This window comes from Talpa occidentalis, unplaced genomic scaffold (assembly GCF_014898055.3).
Source record: "Talpa occidentalis isolate TD23 unplaced genomic scaffold, MPIMG_talOcc4v2.1 talOcc4.15, whole genome shotgun sequence".
NCBI lineage: Eukaryota > Metazoa > Chordata > Mammalia > Eulipotyphla > Talpidae > Talpa > Talpa occidentalis.
Genome location: NW_023601543.1, coordinates 14,738,616 through 14,766,460, shown reverse-complemented (window position 1 = coordinate 14,766,460; position 27,845 = coordinate 14,738,616). Strand labels below are relative to the sequence as shown.

At 43.4% G+C, this 27,845-nt stretch overlaps 1 protein-coding gene across 2 annotated transcripts; it reads right to left on the bottom strand.

The window, feature by feature from the left end:
* Window positions 1-334: 334 nt before the first annotated feature.
* Window positions 335-27,038, bottom strand: AIFM1 (apoptosis inducing factor mitochondria associated 1). 2 transcript variants are annotated; one of them, XM_037511948.1, is made up of 16 exons: window positions 26,729-27,038; window positions 19,102-19,244; window positions 14,342-14,441; window positions 13,296-13,420; window positions 13,036-13,166; window positions 11,753-11,843; window positions 10,334-10,418; window positions 9,679-9,755; window positions 8,690-8,798; window positions 7,501-7,608; window positions 7,069-7,157; window positions 6,468-6,608; window positions 4,377-4,519; window positions 2,834-2,958; window positions 944-1,140; window positions 335-616 (listed from the first exon to the last, which is right to left on the bottom strand). In XM_037511948.1, the coding sequence occupies exons 1-16, from the start codon at window positions 26,832-26,834 to the stop codon at window positions 545-547; spliced, it is 1,842 nt and encodes a 613-aa protein (XP_037367845.1). In that variant the 5' UTR covers window positions 26,835-27,038; the 3' UTR covers window positions 335-544. The 2 variants fall into 2 exon arrangements, with proteins under 2 accessions (XP_037367845.1, XP_037367846.1); XM_037511949.1 differs by lacking the exon at window positions 19,102-19,244 and adding an exon at window positions 17,813-17,943.
* Between the last annotated feature and the right edge of the window lie 807 nt (window positions 27,039-27,845).

Sequence of the window (27,845 nt, the reverse complement as noted above, 5' to 3'; positions counted from 1 at the left end):
CTGTGAGCCAGACCCTGTGCTAAGCTCTAGTGCTAGAATCCTGGAGCAAGTATTAAAGCCATGGTTCCCGCTTCCAGCAGGGAGGTAAGAAAATAAGGAACTGGTGAAGGAGGGTCGGGAAAGTCTTCCTAGAGACAGGGAGAAGCCGCGACAAGTGTGCACGCAGAGGTCTGCAGGGATGAGTGCAGCTTGGGGAACTGGAGAAGTTCCGCCTGTGGCCAGGGGAAAGAGGCTGAGAAAAGCCATGCACTGGGCACTAGCCCAACTTTGCCTGCTCTCTGACACACACAGCTTTCTCCCTTCACACACCCGCTCCCTTTCAAAGAGGACAGAATTTAATGTAGAAGAATCAGGTTTTATTTAGTGACGTGAACATTAAGAATTCACCTACATGGTTGGAAACAGTCGCAAAGGATGCGATCACTCACACTTATACACACAGAGGAATTCTGTGCATACAAAATGCTTCGTTACCCATTCAAATGGCTGTCAGGGACAGCAAAGTGCTTGTCTATTCCACCGGGGCGGGGGGGGAAGAGGGAGTTCAGTCTTCATGAATGTTGAACAATTTGGCTACTTCATTGAGATCTTCATGTTGTTCCCCATCCTTGATGATCTGAGGGAGAAAGGACAACAGGTCACCAACCCAGCCCATGTGCATTCAGGCGGCACGGTGGGGCAGCCTGGGCCAGCCCCATCTCACGCTGGCAGAGTTGTGGGAGCAGCGTTTTACTAACCCCAAAGGAGTGTGGGCCAACCCCCGGGCCACCCAGCCAACCGCCAAGTGAAAACACGACATTCCTGAGCCAAGGCTGAAGCTTTGTTCTACTCAGGCACAACCTGACCTAGGTGGACAATGCAGAGCAGGGCCCTGGATGAAAGCACGGGAGCACTTCCGGCCCGCACTTCCCACCCTCCCCCAACAATTCTAACCAGCACCCACCTTCCTTGCGATGGGCATTCGGTTGAAGATGTTCCACAGCACAATCCCCACCACCACTTTGTCCCTGAGGTAGAAGATGACCCCTTTGCCGTAGTCCTCCCCTTGTGTGGGGGCCTGAGGAACTGCAGGGTTGCTGGTAGGAATGGCGATTTCTGAGGCCTCGGACTCTGTCTCACTCTCTGATCGGATACCAGTCCCTGTGGCCAACCCCCAAAACAAACAAACGAAGTCAAAACCTCAGTTATTATGAGCTTGAGGAATTCCAGAAGGCAAGTGTCTTTGGACACCTGCTTTGAGATGATTTGTTTTTCTATCGCCTCTCAGCAGATGCTGGCCTTTTCCAGTCCCTCTTCATCAACAAAGCTGATGAAGGTTCCTCCTTGTCAGGCTGTGGGCACTAGGTCAATGTGACCCCAAACTTTCCTCCATCCCTTACAAGCCAATCTTCCATGTATGCCCTGAGAAACATTCTAGATGTAGTCCAGTCCAGCAGCCACTTGCTACATACAGCTGTTCTAACCAAAAATAAGCTAGAAATTAATTAAAGCAAGCGTAAAACTCAGTTCCTCATTTGTAGCAGCCATACTTCCAGTGCTACACTGCCACATGTGGCTAGTGGCTAAGGTATTGGACAGAGCAGAGACAGGCCATTGCCATCACAGCAGAAAATTCTAGCAGACAGTGCTGCTAGAGAGACCCTCTGGTCAAAGCAGAAGTTACTTCTGTGTGGAAAAACCATCTCGGTGTTTCCTGTCAGTGGGAGGTGGTAGCATGGGGAGGAGGCATCCTGTCTTCTGACAACCCCCAGGCACCGAGTAATACTTACTGCCCAGTGGACAGAGCAGTGACCTTGAGCTCATCAGTCCCTGGGTCCCTCTCCTGGTCCACTTCCAGAATTAAGGAGTGTGGAATCCACTTGGGTTACCCAGGGAAATGATCCACATAGCTGTACAATGTCCTGCTTTCTCCTCCTTAAATAGCAACTTGCCCTTGAAATGCCTCTGACAAGAGGATACGGAGGTTAAAGAACATCAACCAAGGTCATGGAAGGGAGAGAGAGCAGGGCTAAAGAGATGTGTGTGGGAGAGAAGCTCATTCCATGAGGTGCCTTCTGTGTAAAGCAACCCTGGCATTAAGAGCTGACAAAGGGGACTGGAGGCAGCTCAGTTCTTCAGTGCCCAAGGGCCTATAGAAGATGGCAGGTCCTAAGCTAAGGTTCTTGGGATTAGCAGGTAGCAAAACAAACAAACAAACAAACAAAAAAAAAACAGCAATAAAAGCAGCACCTTAAAAGTTCAGGGTTTTTCATCATGCAGGTCCTATTCCCTAGAGACAGACTTGCTGACCTAGCCACCGTCTGGGGTCGAGGACAGACACCCACAATACCCGAGTCTGTGCTCTGACCGGGATCCACGAGGTTGCCAGCTCTCAGACCGCTAAAGAGTGAGGACTCTGGGTTTGGTTTATTTATTTTTTTTTTAAAGATTTATTTATATATACAAGAACCAGGGCATAGGCCAGAGTTTTGGGGGGTGAGAGGATTCACCAGAGACAGAGTGGTGAACAGAACAGGCAGATGTACTGAAATACACTGCTGAGGGGAGCAGCGGGTGAGTCAGGAGAGGTCTGCTGCGCCATGTGGGTCACCTCCCTGGCCAGGGATCGAACTTGTGCTGTAGTGGCTGCGGTGAGCTTCATAGATTGCATCTTAACCCCTTGCGCCACCAGGGAGGCCCCCAGGTTTGGTTTATTTTAAAATACAACCTGAAAGCAAAGCTTTCACTGACTGCTCCCTCTGGTCAATACAGAAACCCCTTGTTAAGGAGAAGCTGAACCACTGCTTCTCAACACTCCCAAGAGAAGTGGGCGGGGGGGAGGGCGCTTTCTTACCGGACTGCTCTGTGGCCGATTTGGGGTTGTCTTGTGCAGTTGCTCTTGCGAAAACACCAACTGTGGGCAAACTACTGTCCACAAGACCAATAGCTTCGTAGCCAACATCAGGACCCAAATCGCTCCTAGGGAAGGCGAGAAAAGAGCGTGCTCTGTCAAGGGGCTACCAGCAATGACATGGCTGCACATGTTCTCTAAGACACCAGCTTTCATGCCAACCAGAGAAGTTGGCATGTGCAACAAGAGAAACACAAAACACTAGGGCACCTGGGGGCAGCTGTGAGAAAGCATGATAATCCCAAGCAGTTTCTATTTCCCTTAAGATGACATCATATGCAGCACATCCACAGACCACGGTCTATGATTTCTTAAAGGTGTTCATGCTTTTACCCCATACCACCTTTGGGCAGTGAGGGGTTCCTCACATCGACCATTCCCAGTGTGACTTTTGCTCATCCTAAAACAGCCCTTTTGAAGCTGTAAAGAGTGCTCCATATTTATGGAGTTCAGAACCTCTGATACTTTCTGGTTTCATTAACTGATGGTATTTTCCTCTTAGCCTTCATTACTCAAGAGTGGATTGCTTCCTACTACGAGGCCCCTTCTTTTGGTCATTCTATTTTAATTGCTCTTCTTGGAAACCTTTCCTATCATTGCCCTGCCTTTCTTTACAAACTAGGATCATGACCGAATGTTTGCAGCACAGACCCTCCATGGTTTTGTAATCATCCAGGCTACGCGAGCTGTTTTGTTTCTAGTGCTCTGCATTTTCTTATCTTTTTGGCTGCAGCAGCTCACTGGACTGGTCTCTTTCACGGAACAGTCTACAATGACTTCTTGGATTCTGCTCCTGGGACCTAACTGATAATTTCATAGCTAGGGACTATTTTTTTTAACTGTATTATCTTTCAGGAGTTGACCCTGAAATCCATCTGTAATGTTTCTGCCGCCCGCTCATAAAGTTGTAGGTTATCATCTTAAAAAGTACTCCCATCAGCTGAGAATCTCCCCAACAGGAACAGCTGAGAAGCTCCTAAAACCTTGATTTTTTTTTTTATGGACCCCCACCTTTCGAATCAACAAAATGAAAAATCATGCCAAATCGGGCCAGCCCCAGCACTCAGGATGCCCACTGCCAACCTTTCTCTTTCCAGAGAACTGTCTCTAGATGCCTGGCTTTGAATCGCTGATCTTGAGGGTGACCTGTGAGCGTGCACCTTTTCTGTCAGTACATTGGGCTCATTAGGGTTAGCAGCAAAGAACCAATTAAAATATTCTGCTGTCTATACCTAAGCATACACTCTTGAATCACCTACTAGAACTGAAACTATGAACTACTTTGCCAGAGTGCTGCTGCATCTCCATTCATTCACCAAAGGTATCCCTGTTCCCAGAGGGCTGCTCAAGGGTAGAATGCATGTGTATGAGGTGGAATGAATTCACCTCTCTGAAGCTGAGTGACCTAACAAAGAGACCAAACCATAACTCCGATTCCATTAATTCTGTTCCAACCAGTTGAGTCCTCAGGGCACAAAACTATTACCAGAACATTGACTGATGCCAGTATGGCTTAGCAGCTCCAGTCATATTTTCTCCAGCCAATCTTCCGCTCACAACAGCATGATCATGGTGCTCTACCCGCCTCCTACCCAACTTTATATCGTAGAAGCATGCGGCATCTCCTGCCTTTGGAGACAAATACATCACATGAGCACATGATAAAAAAGCAAGTTAAAAATAGAATACAGACTTTTGGGGCTCAAAAAAAATCTTGTGATGGTAACAAATCACCATTTTTCATTTACAGGCCAGATTTATACCTACACGATCAAAATAGTTGCGATTCCACTTTTTAAATACTATCTCTATTTCCACAGAACTAGCCTATGTCTTCTATGTTCCAGCTGACCCCTATGTATTTCTTCTCAGTCTGTCCTTAGCAGAGACAGGATATTTATTTATTTAATTAAAGATTTATTTATTTATTTATTTATTTATTTATTTATACATGCACTGGGTACAGTCAGAAGCGCGGGAGGGTGAGAGAATTCACCAGAGCTAGAGCGGGGAGTAGAGCAGGCAGAAGAGAAGAACCGAAATATACTGCTGAGGGGAGCAGCGGGCGGCAGGAGAGGTCTGCGCGCCATGTGGGACCCTCCTCCGGTGGCCGGGGAGCAGCCGGGGATCGAACCTGTGCTGCATTGGCCGCGCGCAGCTTTGCAGTCCAGCGCTCAACCGTTGCGCCACCGGGGAGGCCCAAGACAGGATATTTAATAGCTGTATTTGCACAATATTCTTTCCTACACCTGGAAACCAATTTTTAGGTGGAACTGTCTGTTACCTAGCACTGTTTTCCAAAATGTTTTTGGTTATCCAGTTTTCATTCATTTGACAAAATATTTGTGGAGTACTGAACACATACAAAGTATTACGTCATCTGCCTTGCTGAGATGCACCTGACAGAAATGCTGCCCACCGGGAGAGTATAAGCTGGCTGAGGAAGGCGGGGCGCTGTTCTTCACTGCAGTGCAATGCAAGCGAGCAGTGGACTACTGGAGAGGTGCAAGTTAAGTGAGCTCGGTGTTCCAAGCAGAGATAGAACCCCTGGCTGGAGGTGAAGAGGGCCAGCTCCATGAAGGATGTGGTGTATGAGCTTTACTCTGTTCATCATTGTAACTATCCAGACTGGGGCTATTCCCCCAACCCCAAAGAAACCTACAAATCCAACACGTGGCCAGTGGCGAAAGAAACTATGAAATACAATTAATGGAATATTATACAGTCATTAAAGTGTTTACAGGCTTAGGGGCAACATGGAAAATATAATGTGAAGTGAAAAGGAGAATATAAATGTTCATGTACAGTATGTTCGCCATGACAGTGTATAACAACCAAAACCCAACGGCACAAAAATGAAGGAAGAAAATACACCAAAATATCGGTGGTTGCTGCAGGGGACTTTGCCCATCTCCTGCTTGTCTGTGCCTTCTACATTGAGTGTGGATTGCTTGTCTCTGTCTTCTACATTGAGTTTGTATTGTTTTAGGACAGGTTAGAAAAATCCAGTAAATTATATCTTAAAAAAAATAAGGTTTAAAGAAAAAAATACCCTTCTAAGTTCCTATGTCTTTGGTTGCAGAGTCCACAATCAAACACAATCCACTTGCAATGAGCTAACAATGGGGAAATGACCTCATGGTTCCTCCACACTATAGTCTTGTTTGTGTCATGACAGATTTTTAAAAACAGCTAAAAATAGTACTCAAGGGAAATGAAAACAGAGTAATTTTCCTTTCTTGACAATGTTACACAGCTGCTTCATTCTCCATTCCCTGGACTCAGGTTCAGGCAAAGGGAACAGTACATCAGCCTGAAAGCTGTGCCCACACCTGCTAGGGTAATGCCGATGACGGCCGCCAGCAGCAGGAGCACAAGAGCTCTGGCCTGTGGGCACGAACACTGCCCATTTCCTCACAGAACAAGACTGCCCCTAATCTTACTAGGTCAAGCAGTTTGCAAGTGTCTGCCCCCTGACCTCACCCTCCAAGCACTGCGCCCACATGGGTAAGCTGCTGGCCAGTCTCAGGACACCAGCAGGCAGACATGCTCCAGGCTGGGAACCAGGAACACTTACCACCCAGATGTTAGAGCGTGCTTGCAGCTCCGCGTTCACCCGGAAGCCTCCAAAATCAGAGTCTATCTCTAATCCACCAGTCTTGGCCAACTCAACATTGGGCTCCAAGCCCACAGCTGCCACTATGTGGTCAGTTTCTACCTGAGGAGAACAAGAAATCATTCAGTTTCTGCAGTTTCCACATATGACTGAGGGGCCTCACAACTGCACATTTGGTTGTGAAGTTTGGGGGCTTTGCAAAAAACGGTTAACTTACCTCTGGTAGACAGATTTTAAGTTCTTTTTCCTAAAGCCCCCTCCCCTCCTTCCACACACACACACCGCCTCATATTAGCTGACTGGAAACCTGCCACTCGAGTCAGGTCTCAGAAACCTGTGATACAGACAGGAAGGGGCTGCGGGAAAGTGGTTCACCGGTGTCGACCCTGACTCTCATGATTCTCTATTTGAATGGAGGGACAGTTCATTGAGAAAATGATGATGGGTTAAGGGTGGCTACCAAGAAAAATGAATCAACTTGTTTCAAATAAAAGAGTAGGAATGAGGAGAGGGGTAGGGGAGGGCCAGGAGGTCTTCAGGCAGCCTGGCATCCCCTCCTTACCTTCCGGCCGTCTTTCAACTTGATGAGTAACTTGCCACCGCTGACTCCAACAGACTGCACGATGGCATTAGGCATCACCTTAACCCCCTCTGTAAAGGCAAATGGGAGCTGTGGCTGAGCCCACAAGCCTGCCACCTTCGTGAAAGCAGGGAAGCTGACTGGAGGTATCCCCTGCCATAAAAGCAGTAATCATTTACACCCAGGCAGCCTTGGGGAACTGCAAGAACCAACACCCACAGTTCACGTTCAGCCCTTCTGGGAATTTGGTGCATCAGACTCTGAGCACCTACATAAGCCTGGCTAACTAGAGAACAGAGGAAACATTTTCTTTGTCAGGGGATATGGCTTATGTCAACAGGTCTCCCAAAGAAGCAAACTTTGCCTCAGGCCTGACTCAAGGGAAGAAGCACAGCAAATGGAAAGAGTCTCTACCTCGTCTGACTTTTTCCATGGTCCAGTTGCTGAGGTATTCAGGGAGGATCTTGCCCATATTTCCCTTCTCAGGAAAGAGCTGAATCACTTCTGTGCCCAAGGCTTGAGCTGGGAAGAAGAAACAATGGTTGAGCAGGAGGCAAAAGAAAATCCTAGGAAGGCAGGGAAAGAAGAAAAGGGGCAGCAGGCAGCCATTCACCACACCCAAGGCAACGCTGCCAGCCAGGCCAGAGCACCCATTTATGGGGCATTGGGGCCCATGGGCCTTGGTGCTTGAATTCCTTCATGAGGCAAATACCACAGGTGCCAGGACTGTCGTCCCTGGATTCTAACTCCACACTGTGAACTCAGTGCACTTCCACCCTAGTGTCCCCTCAGGCCAGTGCCTGGCACTCTCTGAATAGTATGCACCTTCCTGAGAAGATGCCCCGAGTTCACATAGCTGAAAAATAACAGTAAGAAATATGGCTGCCATAAAGCATTCAAATTGGAACTACAGATGGCTGGGACCTATCACGAGTGAGAAGGAGTCACTCACTTATACAGAGAGAAGTTCAAAGGTAAGTTCTGTAGCCCACATTGCCCCGACCATCTTAAGTATTCACTCTCGGGGCCTCCCCGGTGGCGCAGCGGTTGAGCGCTGGGTTGCAAAGCTGCCTGCAGCCTCTGCAGTGCCGGTTTGATCCCCGGCTGCTCCCCGACCACCGGAGGAGGGTCCCACATGGCGCGCAGACCTCTCCTGCCGCCCGCTGCTCCCCTCAGCAGTGTACTTTGGTCCTTCTGCCTGCTCTGCTCCCCGCTCTGGCTCTGGTGAATTCTCTCACCCTCCCGCGCTTCTTACTGTACCCAGTGCTTGTATAAATAATAAATAAATAAATAAATAAAAATAAATCTTTAAAAAAAAAAAGAAAAAAGAACTCACTCTCCTTAATATTTTCTAAGGAGCCCTGGCCTAGAGGCTAGTGGCAAGGGAGGAACAGATCACTGTTCAGTTGCTCAGGTGACAGCTATTCTGTCACTAAGGGATCCCTCACCAGCACCAAGCTCCATGCTTAGCTTTTCACCACATAAACCTTAGTTAAACTCTTTCTGCTGATCCTGGCAATGCATCCTGGAATTTGCAAGCACCATGAAAAGCATGTAATATAGGACCAGAAAAAGAAAATCGAGGTCACTCCCCAGTACTCACCCTTTCTGCCAAGAGCACAGGCCAGTTCGCTACCAAGGAAGCCCCCACCGATAATTGTAATCGACTTGACTTCCCGAGAAATCTTCTCTAAGGTTCTAAAGTCTCCAATCTGCAGGATGACACCAGTTTAGTCCATTGATTCCCCAAAGGTGTACAGGATAATAATCGGAAATATTTTCCTCTAAGGCTCTGACAGAGTAATTTGCACACAAAATCTTCTCCTTGAAGAAAGAAGCTCAATTACAGCCTCTCTGTTACTGATGTCAATTTCTTTCTCCATTGTAACACTCCTTCTAAAAACAGGGGTTCTCAAGTGGGGGCAGTTTTGCTCCCTCCTCCCAAGGGGACATGAGGCCAAGTCTGGAGACATTTTTGTTGTCACAACTGGCAGCAGGGAGGTGTTAGTGCAGCTAGTCAGCAGAGGTCAGGGATGCTGTCCGACATCCTGCATGCAATGCACAGGACAGCCCCACAGCAAACAATTATCTAGCCCCAAATGCCAGTGGTGCTGAGGGTGACAAACATGGTTCTCAGACTAGTAGAAGTCTGTGCAAATACCCACAAGAGTGGTTTTCATAAGCGGAGCACAGTGTCAAGAAGCAAAGCCCCCTTCCTTTTTCACTTTGGGTCGCTCTGTTCTCCCCAAAGTGTCCACAACAGCACTTGCAATGAAAAATGCCAAGAGGTTACAAGGAGTTCCAATGACTCAAGTGCGCCAGGAAAAAACAAGTATGGAAGAGCAATTGGAAGGAACTATAGCAAGCAGTAAAAACACAGAATGTATTTTTCTCCTAGGAGCTAAAAACCCTTGAGTGAGGTATTTGAGGTGCAGGGAGAGGAAGTGACTTGCTCAAGGCCAGATAATAAGGCAGTACAAGAGCCATAAATAGGATTCGGATCTCCCAATTCCCTGGTGGGTACTCGGGGACCACAAGATTATGCTACCTCTTCAGAACCCACACAAGGAAAGCACTGCGGCCGACAATTACCTTTCTGAAAAGCGTTGTTCTACTCTTCACCTCTGCTCCAGCCCGATCTATGGCAGAGAGACTTCTTGGAGTGCCTCCTGGAAATAAGAGGCAGAAAACCCTTTAGCCCATTAAGCAGGAGTTAGGTCAACTAGTCCCCCCACAAAGGTGGCGCTGTAGAGCCTGTGATCCTCCCGTGCCAGTGCCACCACCCCATGAACAGGAAGTGATGGTTTTGTTTTCCTTCCACTCGCCTCATAACAGGGCTTTTATAAATTTCCTCTGAGAATCAGATTTGAGAGTCTCTCTTGCGAGGGCCCATCCTCCCATAGATGCCCAAAGGCTGGTTATTGCTCCCACCTGCTCTTCCAGTTTCTGCTGGGCATTCACCAGATAGTTACCTACCTTCATTTAAGCAAATGCTTCAGCTCCTCTTCATTTCTGATTGGAACTAGCAATATCACTTTGAGGGCAGAAGGCAAGGTCTAAGCCACCATACCTTCCCCAGAAGAAAGAGTAAGGAGAATTCAGAAAGGCTATTGCCTCAAGAGAAGAAACTGATTTCTGAGAGCCCGGGTTTCAGTGTTCTAAAGCTTAATGAAGGCCTCCTCTAAAACTGGAACGAGTTGTTTCAGGGAAGAAAGCCACCTCGAAAGCCACCTCCAGAAACACTCACCTGTTGCAATCAGGCACTTTTCATAGGTTATCTGCGAACCGTCACTCAGTCTCACCATGTTGCCTCTCACGTCCAGCTGCACTACCTGGTTCAGACGTACAGGGAAAAATGGAAATGTGAACACACTTCCCAATTTTTTCCTGAGATGTGGAACACAGCATAAAATTCAACATTTTAAAGTGTGTTACTCGGTGGCATTTAGTATATTCTTGAGGTTATGTGACCATCACCAGTATTTAGTTCCAGAACATTCCAATGCCCCATAAAGGACCCCTATACCTACCAGGTGTCAACCCAGTGAAAAGAAAGACTTCTTGACCTAAGCTGGTCCTGAAGAAACTATTTCAAAGTAACCATTGGCACCACAGTTTCAGGCACCTCAGTTTTATCTCCTGCCACTCCCTACCTTGTGTTTTCTGCTCTACTAGTATGTAGCTTACTTGTATTTCCCTACACCAAACATGTTTTTTCACATCCTTGTGCCTTGGTTTATTCTATTCTTTTTTTACTTAGATGCCCTTAATTTTTCTCTAATCTAGTGAAAGTCTCTTCATTCTGCAAGATTTCCCATGCTATGACACCTCCTCCTCCTGGAAGCCTGCTCTGAAACCATCATTATTCTGGGCATGCTTCCCAATCATTCCCACAATATGTCCTCTACACCTTTCTTACTCCACATCTAGGTCTCAGGATTATGTTCACGTTGCTGCCTAGTACCACTATCACCTAGAGGGCAGAGCCTGTGTGTTATTGAGACATAGGGGAGACTTACTATATGTTGTCTCACTAGCGGTCTCTCTGTAGACCTGGACCCATCTTTTCTGCCTAACAGCCCCCTGCAGAAGTGGACCCCTCCCTGTCAAAGTGCCTGGCTTGTGCTCTGGATCCCCGCTACTTCCAGCTTTGTTCCTTCCGATAACTCCTCCCTCTCTACTAGAACTCTGCCATTTGTTCACAAACACACTCTAGCACCTCCTATTAACACAACAAACCTGTGCTGGATCCCACAAATGCCCTCCCATAACTGTCCCCATGTCAAGCACTCACCCATGAGAAGTCTAACAGTATTTTCCACGCCAAGTTATTTTACTATCCTGAATAATACATACTTGTATCTCATCATCAGTGATGATGGGAGTGAGGAAAAATAGGAAGGAAAATGGGGAGGGAGCAGTTTCAGGGTCATGGTCCCCAATGACTTGACTTCCCTTTCAGTTGACATGTTACTCTGGGCTTTGAGATTAGTGCTTTCCTCAGAAAAGACACCAATAAGTGTAGACTGGCAATGTGAAACCTGAAATCCTTCGATGAACTATAATAGCAGGACAGATGTGAATAGCAGCGGGACAAGTCCCCATACTTGCTGTCCAAACAGGCACATGCATGGAGCCTGACAGTGGCAGCAATGCACTAACTCACCTTCTTCCCCGTGAGTACGGCTACACCACCATTCTCAATGTGAGGCAGGTCCTGAGCAGACACGTAGAAAGAAGGTGGCTGGAAATATATGCTATGCAGACAAGAGGAAGAAGTGTTATAGCACCTGGAACTGCTATCAACTTCCCCTTGTGTAAAACTCTTTCTACCATGAAAAAATTTTAGGAACGTTTTCCAAAGTAAGCCTCTAATACCACTCAATCTTGGTGGTGACTTACTTATACAGGGGTATTTCAGACCCATGGTTCTCAACTGGGGGCACTTCCAGCCCTGGGGACATTTGGCAATGTCTGGAGATATTTTTGGCTATAACAGTTTGGGGAAAGGGATGTTCTAGTGGGCAGAGTTCAGGGGTACTATTAAACATCCTACAATGCACGGACCAGTCCCCACAACAAAGAGTTCTCCAGCCTAACAAGTCAACAGTGAGGAGGCTCAGAAACCCTGCTGTGGATTTAAGTTCGTTTCAAAGTGAGAACTGGAGGAGGTGATATACACATACACCCACAAATGACCCCCAAATGGCCAGAATGGTGCTGGCCAATACTAGGTCTAGCTCCTTACATGACTTTGCTACAAACACTAGACATTTACTGTGAGATATTAATTAAGGGATGATTACACACTTGGAAGTATGCATCCTGCTTGAGAATGGAACATGACAGTTAAGTAAGAGAGGCGGGGATTTTTGTAAAATATAGTCCATTATCAAAGGGATTGCTAACGAAAAAATTGGAAATGAAAGAACATGGTACTAGAATCAAAGAGCTCTAAGGAGTCCTTTTTTAAAAACAAAAAAGGCTTCTGAACCTTTCATGCATGCAAACATCTAATAAAGAGGCTCTTTCTTAGAATGTCCCCACTCTCATCCCCAATTCTGAGTGCCTGCTAGGGTTTCAAAGCCAGCGCCACAGAAGATCATCTTCTCTTTTGCTCTTCTTGGACAAGCGTAGAGCAGTGATAACACTGGCTGGGCTGATTTTCCCTAAAGAAGTATAACATCAAAGGCCTTGGAAATAGGGGCATTCGCGCTTTGGAGGCCATTTCACCTTTAATTGTTGGTAGATCTGACTGCAGAACACAGGAATCTTGCTACTGTGACTTGTCGCCTCTAAGCTATACCATGGATGTACTGCAGCAGCTTTCAATGTGCAGCCACGTCACCCTTCCTATGCACTGACATGGTACCTGCAAAAGCTTGGCACCCGCTTCCTCTGCTTAGCTGAAGTTGCCAGGCAGGCCCATTTTTACATAAGTGAACATACCTTCTTTCTTTTCCATTCCATTGTCTGAATCGCAGGGTCTTTGTGACATTTGGATCATCTGAAAACCATAGTTCTTTTGAGAGAGGAGGTCGCATGTATGGCAGCTCAGGATCTTCAGATACAATTAGTACCTTCATACATAAAATGACGATACTTATCAGAGTCACATGGCCAAACAGGCAAAAGTCAAAATGTTCATGAAGGCTAAGTGCTTGCAGACTAACTATGCTCTCTGCCAAGCAAGACCATGGATGCCTTACCCTAGCCCCAGGATCCCGAGCACGGATGGATCTGGCTGCAGCAAAAGCAGCAGTGCCTCCACCGATGAGCAGGAAGGGAACGTGACTTGGTATCCTCACTTGAGGAACTGACTCTCCTTCTGGAGCTGTGACAGAGCAGATGGGGTGACTTCTTAGTCTTAGGTGATACCTTGCCACTATTTGAAAAGATCACCTGGCACTCTCCCCACTCCTTTACACAAAACTAGCAAAACACTGCCTATATTAATCTTAACAAATTTCACAGGAAAAGCCATATCCCTTCATTTTACAAGTGAAAAATACCCCCCAAAGAGATGAATGATTTCGCCAAAGTCATTCACTCATTAAGTCTGTCAGAGCTTAAGCCTAGCTTACACGCTTAGTTATTTCTAAAACATATTAGAAAGTACATATTAGAACACATCTGCCCTTCCCATTAATTTCCTAATCACCAACAGGAAAATATCAAGTTCAGTTTCACCTTTTGTTAGCAATAAAGGGGGAAAACCCAGCAGGTCAATTGGGGATTATTATACAATGTTCACGAATAAAGAGGTGTTATTGAAGAAAGCACTATAAATCGCCTACCCAGAATTGTGGGGGCTTATTAAAGGATTAAAACACTCCTCTCTAAAAAATCAAGCCAGTCACATGGGATAGAAATGACAGCTAGGGCTCTATTCTTTAGGAAAACAAATATATTTTTAACAACTCAAGACCCCAAAGACTCAATGGAAACAAATATACCGAAAGACTTTTCCCAATGAAAAAAAAGGCCTTCATCTCTTTGCCAATAGCTTTCCTTAAGTTTGCCTTTTTAACTTAAAACTTGCTGTTTAGAAGCCAAATAAAAAGAACCAATTGTAATCATTAACGATACTCTCAAATCCAAATTCCAGTGGAGTACTTGAACAAATTGCTCCCAGGACCAGGGTAGTATCTTACAACCTCACAGCATCATGGCATCTACAAGACATCCACAAAGCATCGTACCCAATCTTTTTTATAATTATCCCTTCGTACGCTGAGTTTCAAATCATACTCACCAGATAATGCAGCCATTTTCTGCTTTTCTTCTGGGGTCAACCCTAATCCTGAAATTCGTTCATGATATCGTCTCTTATCATTTTTCATGGTCTTGTAGGCCTGCAGACCCAAACATGGGGAAAACATATTTCATTGTACAGCTAGCTCATACCAAAAGTAACATCACGATCTCACAATTAAATGAGAAGCTTTTGTCTACATGAGGTTAGTTACTCTGTTAAAACTACTAAGGCAAACTTATTTCTCTTAAATAAAAAACACTGAGTGTGTACACATTTGGAAACAATACAGATAGACAGATGAAAATGTCCCAGTTTCAGATTTCCTTAGGCTCTATGGAAAGAATTTTGCTCATATATTTAATTCTTAAGGCACAGCTAAAGAAAGAAGAAAAACATTTTATACTAGAAAAGTAAAGTGCTAGGAAGGGCTAAACTTTATAAAAGGGGTTTGAGACTGTGCTGGATACTAGCTATGAAACCAATCTGTATGGTCCTAGGTAGGAAGCTCTGACCTAAGTTTTCCTGGTAGATATTCCAGTTGCTGTGGGTACTCAGACAATGGCCTGAAACATGGCACCAGTAATCAGTCTCCTAGGGAAATTCCTCTTTCCCTCATGGTCCATCTTTTACGATACTGGGGAATTTATTAAGGGTTAAGTACCTTACTGTAACATTTGCTGTATTTAAAATATACTACCATCTCTATCCTTTCAAATTGAAGAATACTGTAGCATTATGACTAGCTTTAAAAAAAAAAAAATACAGAACCAGAGTTATTGAGGATTTTAAATGTAAAGCAGTAGGTAAGAATGACTTGCTTTACGCTGGGCTGCGAAGCTGCCTGCAGCCTCTGCAGCACCGGTTCGATCCCAGGCCGCTGGCGAGGGTCCCACAAGGCGCACAGACCTCTCCTGTTGCGCTTGCTGCTCCCCTCAGCAGTGTACTTCCTCAGACTGCCTGTTCTGCTCCCTACTCCGGCTCTGGTGAATTCTCTCACCCTCCCGTGCTTCTGACTATACCCAGTGCTTGTATAAATAAATAAATAATGAATCTTTAAAAAAAAAAATGACTTGCTTTATAATGTTTTTTTGTATTTTGTATGCCTCAGACTCAAGAATACAAAAATTTAAGTGACCATATGTCAAATGAAGTCCCAGATTATTAACTAATTCCAGGAGAAAGTGAGGACAATCAGAGGAGGTATCCTAAAACACGTTCTAAGACTATTTCCATGACCCACAGCAGAAGAATATGCTGCAATAAGACACCTGGATCCTGAGACCTGGAATTTACTTTTATCAGTCTGGTAACATCCAACATCTGACATGGATGGATTAGAAAATTAAGGGCCATTTTTTGAAAGTTATTCCTTGAATATACCACTATATTCATCGAATTAATAAACTGAACTCAACTAACATTAATTTCAGAAAGGAAGATTTTTTTTATTTAACTTGGCATAGGATACAATAACAAATGTAGTATTTACAAATACCTGCCACACCTTAGAAACACTTCTCTTGAGAAAGGGACTTTTTCCAAAAAGGATGGTTTAGTCTGGTCAACACAAGTGAACAGAGACATGAATTGGTGTCATATTAATATTCAGAGGGATATCCAAAAATAGCCTAAGCCCTCTCACACCTAGTGACTTCACACATGAGGGGAAGAGCAGACCAAGAAATAGCTTGAGGTTTAGCGGGGACAGGACAAAAATGAGGTTTGTCATAGATTTATATACATACATCTATTTATATATTTAGCTCTTAAGTAAATATTCAGATACAAAAATATGTTCAGACATACTAAATAGATATCTGCCTTTCATCCAAGTGTTTTCTGTATCCCCACCCAGTTTAAACAATTTCCATTTAGTGACATGAACACAGGTCAGGTTAAGAAAAACTACAAATTTATGAAAATTAGTGGAGACAACTTTTCTAAAGAGAAGTATTTACTCTGGTTTCAATGGCTTTTCAAAGTTTGGGGAGGTGATAAAGGTTAAATGAGGTTGGAAGGGTGGGTCCCTAATCCAATAGAGCCGGTGCCCTTATAAGGAGAGGAAAAGACGCCAGAGCTCATGCTCTCTTTCTTTCCCCCATGAAGACAGGAGAAGGTGACCATCTGCAAGTCAGGGAGAGAGCCCACACCAGAACCTGACTTGCTGGGATCCTGATACTAGACTTCCAGTACTGAGATCGTGAGAAAATAAATTTCTGTTGTTTAAGTCACCCTGTCTGTGGTATTTTCTTATGGCAGCCAGATCAGACTAGTACAAACACTAAATAACTTATAGTCACATCTCATCACATCTGAACTCTGGTCTTAAGTTAACAGCTATCTTGAGACTAATTCCAATTTCAGAGAAAAATAATCTAAGCCACTTCAGAGCAAGTTTTTAATGTTTTAAAACCTAATATAAAACTATATAAAATAGTTCGATAACAGTTACAGGTAGACAAAAGCTTATCATTTAACCTGAAACCACCGTGATAGAATAGGTTTATTATTACCAGTGTTGGATAAACACAGAGGGGAAGGAGGCATTTAACTGAATGGCTTGAGAGGAACTTGTACTTCACTGATATTTCTAAGACCCTGTTTTATGGCCTGGCATCAAGAGATTTGCCTGGCAGGCTTGGTGGAGGCCATCCAACTCTGGTAGAGCAACATAAACCAGAGGTTTAGCAGGTTTAAATTGTTATAAACATATCAGAGACGAACACTTTAAATCTATTTTTGAATGAATGGGGTGGAACTGATGGGAAAAGTTGAGAGCGCTGTGAAATGGAAAAGTTAAGGCTCAGAGGGTAGTATCTGAATTATGAATGAGAGGCATTTTTAAAAAAGCAACCTACATGAATGTGTTAGCCTATACCACTTCAGCCACTAGTTTGACCAAATTAGAGATTACAAAAGGGACACTGCCAAAAGAATTTACTTTAAAATGCAGGCTGGGGCTAAGTGGGGAGAATATTGCAATATCTATGGCTTTTGGGACTTCCTCAGAAGCACTCAATAAAATGCCTTTTCACAATAAAAGCAGGGTTAATCAATGGTTTCCCACAAAACACAAAAATTACATTTTGCGTCAAATGATTACAAATGGATGGTGGTCAAGTTACCTTTACTTTAATGTTTACTCTTTGAGATTGTCTTGTTAGGTAAGCAGCACTAAAGCACAATATGGTTAAGCCTCATAAATTGGCAAAAGTTTCAAAGAAAAGTTTCAAATGATGAGGATTTGTAATAATCACTCAATGTTGGCTGTAGATACATAGGGCAGGACCTCAACAGTTTGAAGAATGAGAGGTAAGGACTCCCTAGTGGCTGACAATGTCGCTTTAACAAATACCAAGGAAGCACATGCTGTGAATACTTGACTGTAGTCAAATGACCAAGTTTTCATTAGTGCCATAGTCTCACCCACCCTACCCCCCAAAATATATTTTAGTGTCAGCATCTTACATAATACACTCCTGCCCCAGTGACTGTTGCTCCTACAATTAAGAAGTACACTAGGCTGCTGCCATCTTTCCCAGAAGCACCTGTAGACGCTAGTGATCTAGAAGGGGGTCCTAGGTGATGACACTGCACAACTGTAGGTAAAGATAAGGCCAAGAAAGAAACAAAAGGAAATAGAAAAGGCACTAAGTATTAATGAAGAAACATTCAACACAAAGGCAGGGAAGCATTTTTTGGTTACCCTGTGCTAAAAAAGAAAAAAAGACTGTTCCAAAATTGGAGGCGAATTTGTATTTCCTCAAAGTCTGTTATCTTACTCTGACCTGACTGACAACTGGCAAAAGTTGTCTACTTTTCTTAGGTATTGGAGTCAGGTCAGGGTAGGAGGATCTAGGTAACTTCAAATTATTTTCATGTGCCTCTTTTTTTTTTTTAACCTAGGGATTGAGCAAACAAAGATAACTTCATGTCTTACTGTCTTGCAGAAAGAACCAAAATTGTAATGGTGTCCAGCCATTTGCTCTCAATAAGTAAAATAGCTTCCTTCAATCAAGAGTGTTACTAGGTATTATCTAAGTTGGTTCACTCAACCTTACATGATCCAACTTTAGACTGATCTGCTTAGTCACAGTAACCCCTGCCAAATTAAGGAAAAAAAAAAACTCACAGAATAACTTCTGTGGCCATTTAAGCTGATCAGAGTTCATTTTAGGAGATATAATTGTGTTAATTCTACATAGCAATTAAAAACAAATTTCTCACCTCACACAAACTCCATTCTAAAAATTGGAGATACTAGGCCTGTTTCTAGAATATAGTCTTTGGGTGAGATTCAGGCACAGTTTTCCTCTTAGGAATGCTTAATGTTTTTAGTTTCTTTTTAAATGCCTTTCCCAAGCTGAGGAAAAATAAAATAGTTGACAAATGGGTCAAAATCAAATATTGTGCTAAGGAGCTGCAGTGAATTCTGACCTTATTCACAGTTAATTGTGTCACATCCAAGAGAAAAGGTACAATTTGGTGGGTTAGTCAAGTCTAAGAAAACACTGGCTTTCAAGAGTAAAAAGACAAGTGAAAAGAGCAAAGATCAATCAACATGAGATTATGTTTCCAGTCATTCCCAAATTGGCTCATATGGCATTAGACAGTAGGCACTTGAAAGGTTTTTTGGACCTTCTTTCGAAAGGAGAAAAGGAAGGGAATTAGTTGCAAAAGTTTTAAAGCAGAACAGTATTGAGTCTATTAATGGGAGCTGTTTGCAGCTTCTTTACACACGCTGCTTTTCTACTTACATATGCACCAGCTCCTACTGTTGATAAGCCCACAATAAGGACTAACACAGATTTATCGATTTTGCCCCCTGATGCACCAGAGCTAGCCATTTGTCTTGTCATCTGGAGCTCCAGAGGACCATGCCATCGCTGGAACAAGTTGCCTAAGGAACACAATTTATTAAGACACACACATACAAAAATAAAATAGTTAATACATATTTATGACTAAGTTCAATGAGTTGTACAAATAAAGACTTACTGCCCATTGGGCTGCATGAAGTTCACTGTTAAATGATCAAGAAAAAAAATCATCAAAACTGTACATACAAACACTATGGATTTCAGAATGAAGTCTTAAGTTGTTGAGAGTTTTTAAGAGTACATTCTAATGTTGCCCAGGGAGAAAATTTATAGCTTCCAGAAAAGATAATGAAAAACATATGGGCAGTTCATCAAATACTTCTCTCTTCACATTATTACCATATGACATGAACACTGAATAGATAGATAACTGAATAGATGACTGAATAGATAGATAAAAAGTTGATTCCAGTTACCTGGGACATTACAACAGTCACTTAAGGAGTCCTCTAAATGGTTGGCTCAAACCTTGCACAAAACAATAAAACCCTAGAGTACAATCTAATCAGGACTCAGTTCAGTCTTGCATGAAAGGTAACGTGTCCGGAAGATAGAAATTTTAAAGATGGAGGAAAAATTAGAACTGTTTTAAAAGCGATTTTATCTCCCCCAAAGATCTGAAGAATATCATACTACGAAATCTTTTTTAGAATGGCAAGATTTAAAACATCCACCAATTGCTTGGTTCTTATTCTTCCAAAATATAGATTATGGTGATGTAAAGTCTTTATAACTAATCATTCGATGATCATAACAATTCTGACACCAGGCAATATAGGAGGTTTCATAGACAAGTCTCAGTACCTTCTCTGCTTATGGTAACTTGGACCTAGAGCAGGGGTTTGTAAACTTTTTCATAAAGGATCAGATAGCAAGTGTTTTCAGCTTATATGGCCATATGGTATCTGCTGCAACTATTCAGTTCTGGTGGTGTGGCACAAAAGCAGCCACTGATGATATATAAATGAATGAGTATGGCTGTGTTCCAATAAAACTTTACTTATGGACACAGAAATTTGAATTTTACATAATCTTCACGTATCACAAAATTATCTACTTTTGATTTTTCCCCCATTGTCTGTAAAATGTAAAAGCCATTCTTAGCTCCAGGAACACAAAAACATGTGTTTGGCCTGTGGGCACTAGGTTGCTAACACCGACCTAGAGCAGTGGTTGTCAAACCTGAGTACGCTTCAGAATCCCTGAAGGGTTTGTTAAGACCAAGAAGAACAGGCCCCACCCCCCAAGTTTCTGAGTCAGGATATCTGGGGTGGGGTTCAAGAATAGGCATTGCTAACAAGTCCCAGGTGGTGCCGAAGCTTTGAGAACTTAGTTAGAGGCAGGTAGATAGCTTCCTGGCCTGACAAGGTTTAAAAAGACAAACAGAATGGGCAGTGGTAGTAGCACTCCATCTATACTTGCAGAGATTACAAATGGGGTGCTTTTTATGTGAACATAGAGATTGGAAGTTAATAGACTCTTATGCCCCAGGACCACTTGGGTGCATTATTACATAATTTAACTGAATTTTCACAAAAGTTCTTGTGTGTAGGTATTACAAATGCAATTTTTGATGGGCAGGAACAGGCTCAGAAAGATTAAATATGAATATTTCAATAGGTCTCCTAACAGTTAATGTATTGTAAAGTTTAAGATGGGGCGGGGTAGAAATAGGGCACTTCCCCAATTTCAGGGCAAAGAAGGCAAAATATGTCCAACACAGGCATGTAGTGTCTTACCTGAAATCCTTAGGAGACTATTTCAGAATTCAGAATTGTTTGGTCTTACATATATTTAGTGCATTTACCGTATAGTAAGTAATACCCATCACAACATGGAGCAGCAGTCCACACATTCACATTTCTGTGACCAATCACACTGAATGGGATAAACAAAAGTTTGTATGTAGCCTCTCCCCGGTTCAGGTCAGGTTTTACTGGCAAATGACTTACAAACATCTGATTTTGAGTCCTATTTTGATTTCTGAATTATAGATAAAAGATATGGAAATGTATTTTTCTTTACTCTTTTTTCCTTACCTGCTTTTAGAATCCTTCATCACCACATAAAGCAAAATGGTTTATATTTGGAAGTAACAAACCACGAAAATAAAGACATATGCAAGGGTAGAGAAACTTATCTCAGTCTGGGTAAGCTTTTGATTTTCAGAAGTCCACAATCACGATGAAGCATCATCAGAAGTAGAAATTGAGAACTCAGATTAGAAAATGAAACTGGTTAGAAAAATTTCCACGTGGTTTTAGTTCAACACATTTAGTTTTGTTTCCCACTGCCACTCTAAGTTTGTTTACTGGAAATAAATGTTTCTTCAAAAATGCCATTTATCCCTCTGGAAGATCCTAAGTCCAGGAATCATAACAACTTTGTTTTGTTATAATAGTAAGATTCTGTTTTTGCTTGCTTTTCACAAACTGGTGAATGTAAGAGTGTAAATTTGGGAAAGTTCATCAGTGTTTGCCTCAAATTGCAAAAAAAAAAAAAAAAAAAAAAAAAGAAGAGATTTTTGTAAAGTAAATTGATTTCTTAAAATGCAAATCGGTTAATACCGAAAGTAGTACTTGAAAAGAAATATAATACAACATATTTTCATTAACAAACCAGATGTTTTTATATCTATAAGGGACATAATTTTGCAAAAGGTGGTTCAGTACTGTACAGATGTTTGTATTTCTACCTCTCATTACCCATAAAATTACTACCACCCACTCATAGCTTCAAATTTTTACCTGATTGAAACATGTCTTTTCACTTGTCTTACTAAGTGGGAAAGCCAATTTATTCCTTGACTTCTCATTACTGTACCAGTCTATTTGTTTTAGCTTTTCTGCAGTCAGACCACACATAAACAAGGAGTGTTTTCTTCCTCACAATTAAAATGCAATTCCTTTTTAAAATTTAATATATTTATATATATGATTGCCATAGTAGCAATAAGTATCATGTCAGATAATTATCATTTTTCTTAGGGCTTGGAATAATTAAGATCTGCTCTCTTAACAAGTTTGATTATAATGCAATACTGTTGTCCACATTTACTATACTGTGCAAGGATTCAATTCTTGAATTGTTACACAGAATAACAGTGCCTAACATATTGCAGGTATTTACTTAATAAATAGTTGTTGAATCAATGAAATAGAAAATTTCCCCAATTCTCTTGATAATGACTGAATATTCTGAAGAATTCTTTGCAAAGAAGCTTTAGTCAGGTTCCATTTACTTCAGGTTGCTTAATGATAAATTAGCAACCGCGAATAGCAGAGACTAGCATTAGGCTAGTACTGAAAACTCATTTTTGTAGATTTCATAATCTCTGGTGTTTCTATAATGCCAGAAGTCCTTCTCCAGAAATATATCCACAACGAATGCACTTAGGAACCCAAATGGTTAAGAGGAGTGTATGTTCTTGAGTCTTGTTTTCTGAACAGCAATATGATTTTTCTGACATGGATACAACACAGCATGGGACAAGCAGAGCTCTGCCCACTGTAGCCAGGTGCCTATTAATAAGCAATCCAATGAAGGTAAACTTCATTATTTATTGGCCTTTTTTCAGTAAAGCACCAACCTGGGTTGGAATTTTAGAGAATCAGCTACTCTAATGAAAAGCACCAAAGGAAAGATAATTGAGATAACAAAAAGAGCGAAGTTAAGCCACTCACAGCGCCAGGGTTCAATCACTGAGAATTTACCATGTGCCAGAGACTGTACTAAATAAATAGGTAGGTAAATAGATAAGACACAATCCCTGTCCTTAGGTCATGTGCAGTGTAAGAGGAGAGAATGGTTATTATTCTGAGTATCAGAAATGGGTTTGCTACAAATCACAAGAGACTCAGGGTTGCTTGGTCTGGTTTTTTAACTCAGGTCTATGAAACAGAAGGAAAAGAATCATTATTCATTCAAAACAGTATTTCTCAAACTTGCCTGATCATATTAATCGCACTGTGGCTACCTCCTTGGTGGCGCAAGGGGTTAAGCACCGCACTATGAAGCAATCCGCAGCCTCTGCAGCATGAGTTCGATCCCCGGCTGGCCAGGGAGCAATCCACATGGTGCAGCAGACCTCTCCTGTCTATCCCGCTGCTCCCTTCAGCAGTGTATTTCAGTCAGTCTACCTGTTTTGTTCCCCGCTCTGCCTCTGGTGAATCCTCTCACCACCACCACCCCCACCTCGGCATCTCTGGCCTGTACCCCAGCTCTTGTATGCATAAATAAATCAATCTTTTAAAAAATTGCACTGAGGGGCTTGATATAACATAGATTACCAGGACTCTCCCCTGGAGTTTCCCATTCAGTGGGTCTGGAGTCAGTCCTTGAGTAGATTTATATGGCCAGGCAAATTTTGGAAATGTGACTTAGAAGAAAGTTGCAGTATGCAGCAACTCCCTCAAAATGTGAGAAAGTTTCTAGAAAACAACATATTAACTGTTTGAGAAAAGGCTGACTTGCCAAAATTTTCTTCTGGAAAGCTCTGTCTCAGCAGAAAGAGTGAGGTAAGGCTCATCTTCTAGGTTTCAAGAACAAAAAAAAGTATCACTTGGCAGTGTCCAGGAAGTCTGGATCCTTGCCAACAAGGAGTCCAGGTTTCTTTTTAAGGAGGTAGGAAGGATTCTAAATAGAGGGACATGTTCAAACATTTGACCCTCAGATCAGGGGTCAGTGATCAGTTTGATCACATGGGCAGCACAATGTTTGGTGACCAAATCAAATACTACTGAACAAAAAATATCTATTACCTAATCTGTGTGATGCTCCTTGGTGCTGAATGTAGACACAAGGTGGTGACTATTAGTTACTGTCAAGTATTTCTGGAAGGAAGCAGAGCATCCACATAAAGTAAATAAGCAAATAGTTACAATTATGGTTTTAAGGCAAAGGGCAATATATAATGGCAATGAACTTGACAAAGGTGACAAGACGTGAGATTATTTCAAGGTAAGTTTGCTAGCATCCTAGCCAAGGACTGGGAAGGAGATGGAAATGGGGTGGGAGAAATGGCATGTAAAAAAAGACAATGCCTCTGCCTCACCTATGTGAAAATATATGATAGATCTACTTTGCTAAAATGAATCAGATTAGAAGCAATTAATAATCAAGTTAGGGCCTCCCTGGTGACGCAAGGGGTTAAGCCGCAACCTATGAAGCTATCCGCAGCCACTGCAGCATGAGTTCAATCCCCGGCCAGGGAGCTGCCCACATGGCACAGCAGACCTCTCCTGACTTGCCTGCTGCTCCCCTCAGCAGTGTATTTCAGTCAATCCACCTGTTCTGCTTCCCACTCTATCTCTGGTGAATTCTCTCACGCCCCCACACCTCTGGCCTGTACCCTAGTTCTTGAATGCATAAATAAATAAATCTTTAAAAAATAATCAAGCTAACCAATTAGGGTTAATTCTTAAAAATAATAGAATCGGGCCTCCCCGGTGGCGCAGCGGTAGAGCGCTGGGTTGCGAAGCTGCCCGCGGCCTCTGCGGTGCCGGTTCAATCTCCGGCTGCTCCCCGGCCACTGGAGGAGGGTCCCACATGGCGCGCAGACCTCTCCTGCCGCCCGCTGCTCCCCTCAGCAGTGTACTTCGGTCCTTCTGCCTGCTCTGCTCCCGGCTCTGGCTCTGGTGAATTCTCTCACCCTCCCGCGCTTCTGACTGTACCCAGTGCATGTATAGACAAAACAAACAGACAAGCAAACAAATAAATAAAGAAAAACATGCCTCTGTTAAAAAAAAAAAATCTTAAAAAAAAAAATAATAGAATCAATTTCTTTTTGAAATGGGAACCCCACCCCCACCATTTCTAAAGACAGATGATGTTACAGTTTGATGTTTGGCCAAACAATAAGTGTATACAAAGAGATGGATGGCTATGTCAGGGAATCAGAATATATTGTATAGCAGACTGCCTTTAAACCAAGCCATGCAATGGAAAAAACCACTTTGAGTCTGTATTTTCCACTAGTTGTAATATTACCAACCACCATCAAATGTCTAATCAATCAGTTTAACTTGCATATCCATATTTAATCAATGAGAACTTCTGATTGGACTTCAGAATACTAGTAAAAGTTGTGAGTTTAAGCAAAATAAGTACATGAAGTTTTAAAGGCCAGTGGATGAAAATCTTCAGCTAACCTAAGTTACGGTGTCAATTTCTGTACACCTTGCATAGAGCACTATCATTTGAATGCAGAAAACCCATATAGATGACATCACGGAAGCAGTGTTAGTTAACAGCTAAGGCAGAGATTTTTACATTGCAAGAGCACTTTGTATTAGCACATACATCCATCAGGAAACAATTTTCTTGAACTGGAAAAACTGTTCAAATGTATATCTGCTAAGATATTTCTCAGGGAAATATTTTCTACTTTTTATTTTTAAAGGACCCTGAAGATGGTGCCACATTGGAAACCCTCAAGAATAACTTGACATTGCAAATGTGAACCTCTTCAGGTGGCCATTCAAAGATTGTTGATTCAAAAAACAACAAAGCACCTCATACACGTGAAGAGATTCATACCCACTTGAGGTTGTACAGGTGAAAAATCAGCACGTTCAAGACATGCTCAGATCAATTCACAGGTATCTGATACAGGATGGGTTAAAAGGCAATTATTTCCACTTAAAAGTGGAAATAATTCATTTTTAAACTTTTAAGGTCAAACTTCAGGAAGCAGTTCTGAGTTGTGACAAGGGCACCAGAGACTGGCTACCTATCCTTTCCTGTTCTTGTTAGGTACGTGACCTTGGGCAAGCAATTTCACTTCTTTGTGCCTCGGTTTATTACCTATAAAAATAAGTGGGTTGAACTTTACCACAAAGTCCCTCCCAGCTCTAAGATTTAATGGAATAACTTCATAAAGGCTAAATACAAAGCGTCCTGCACGCTGTTTCTTTGAAGCATTAAAGACCGGCAAGAATTACACTAACCAATCATCTCAAACTAATTCTGGGCCAGCTCTTCTGGGGTCTGGCAAACAACCAACTGACTCCTTACTGGCACTGCACACAGTCTGTTACACATGGTACTCAAAGCTAGGGATGTCTTCTGGGGTTTGGAAGGTAGAGCAGGTAATATGCTCATTTACAGAAGGGTGTAAGGCGGCAGGGCTTAAATGTCCTGTTTAAAGTCTCACAGTCCAAAAAGACCAAGTCGATGTGACCTCATTGCTGCAAAGAAGCGGCCTGGGGGTGGTGGAGCGGCGGCATGGCACACTAGGAGATGGCTAGCTGTTCTGTTATCCCTGAAGAGCAAACCCTCCCGGGAAAAGGCCTCACGCCGACTACGGGGTTTCAATTCCCTTGAAGGTCAGGTCGGCACGGCTTGCGAAACTCACAGCGTGGATTCCACCAATTCAGAATTCATGCAACTATGAGTGGAAGTTTCTCTGGGGGCGGGGAGGGGGAGGGGAGGCGAGGGCATAGAGGCTTAGGCAACCTATGGCGCCCAGGCCCTTGGTGGGGGTTGCACGGAATGGGTCAGTCACCTGGGAGCCGGTTCCTCTGCCTCGGGCCTCGGACACACACTGTCCGCACCAAGGGCGCCAGCTTCTGCTTCAAAGCACCCGCTGCCAGGCCTCCACACCGGAACATTTCGGCAACCGCTACTCCGCACCTCCTCCTTTCCTTTCTTCTCACGCACCCACCAACGGGTCAAACAGCGTGGGACCCGGCCAGCTCCCCTGCTCCCTTTACACGCACCCTACGCAGGCTCCTCCTTCCAGCCCCGGGTGGGCATTGGACAGTGGAGCCGGCCTGCTGGAGCAGGGGAAGGGGAAGCGTGAGCGGAGGCCTACTACGCAGGCGTGGCATTTAGCGCCGCTTCGCTATTGGCTCGCACGGGGAGAGCATTGCGCATGCGCCTGACTGTCCGCACGCTCGCACAGACCCCGCGGGAGTTGCTTGCAAGTTTTCGCGGGTTACCGGCAACGCTTTGAGCTCAGCGGGTGCGGAAAACTGTCTAGGAGCGACCCATGCGGCCGTTTTGCCTGGCTGTTGTGGCCGGTGCTCCCGCTGCGTCGCTGGTGGCAACTGGCAACAGCACCTCACAGAGCGTGCCCTGGCACCGCACTTTGTTCTCTTTTAGGCCACTCAGTACTGAACTAAGCCTTCCGGATTCCCTAGCTGTGGTCCACTTCCACTCTTTCCACAGGTCTCAGATGAGGCCCCTGGCTTCCCAGATTCGGAATGGACTTCCGTCTTTTACAGATCGCTGGCACGTTCCCACCCAACCACGGTTTCCAGAACAAGTGATCATTTCACACTCTCCCTATATCACTTTTATATTTCGAGATTCTGTATCTTAGATTCTGTATCTTAGGTGCTGTAGAAGGTCTCCTGTTATTATGACTTCTGTGCTTGAGGACCTGATCCTGGGAAAAAGAGTTCGTGCTTCACAGACTTTCTGTGAGAGAAATCCTAAGCAGGATTTGGAGAGATGTGGCAGCAGTAAGGATGAGGAGTTACTTGTAAATAGGTGTTTTGATTTTGACAAGTGTAAGCTAAATTGGAAATAAATTATGGCAAAACATACCATATGCCTTTTCTAAAGATTTGGGGTTACATGTTCATTTAACAAGTATTTATGGAGAGCCTCCCACTTAG

Bases quoted from the DNA above. Each gene is read 5' to 3' on its own strand.
- AIFM1 (XM_037511948.1), bottom strand. From the start codon at position 26,834: ATGTTCCGGTGTGGAGGCCTGGCAGCGGGTGCTTTGAAGCAGAAGCTG. The intron at 11,844-13,035 runs GTATGTTCACTT...TTGTCTGCATAG, and splicing joins TGGAATGGAAAAGAAAGAAG to CATATATTTCCAGCCACCTT. The intron at 4,520-6,467 runs GTAAGTGTTCCT...TTGTCTCCAAAG, and splicing joins CACGCTCTAACATCTGGGTG to GCAGGAGATGCCGCATGCTT.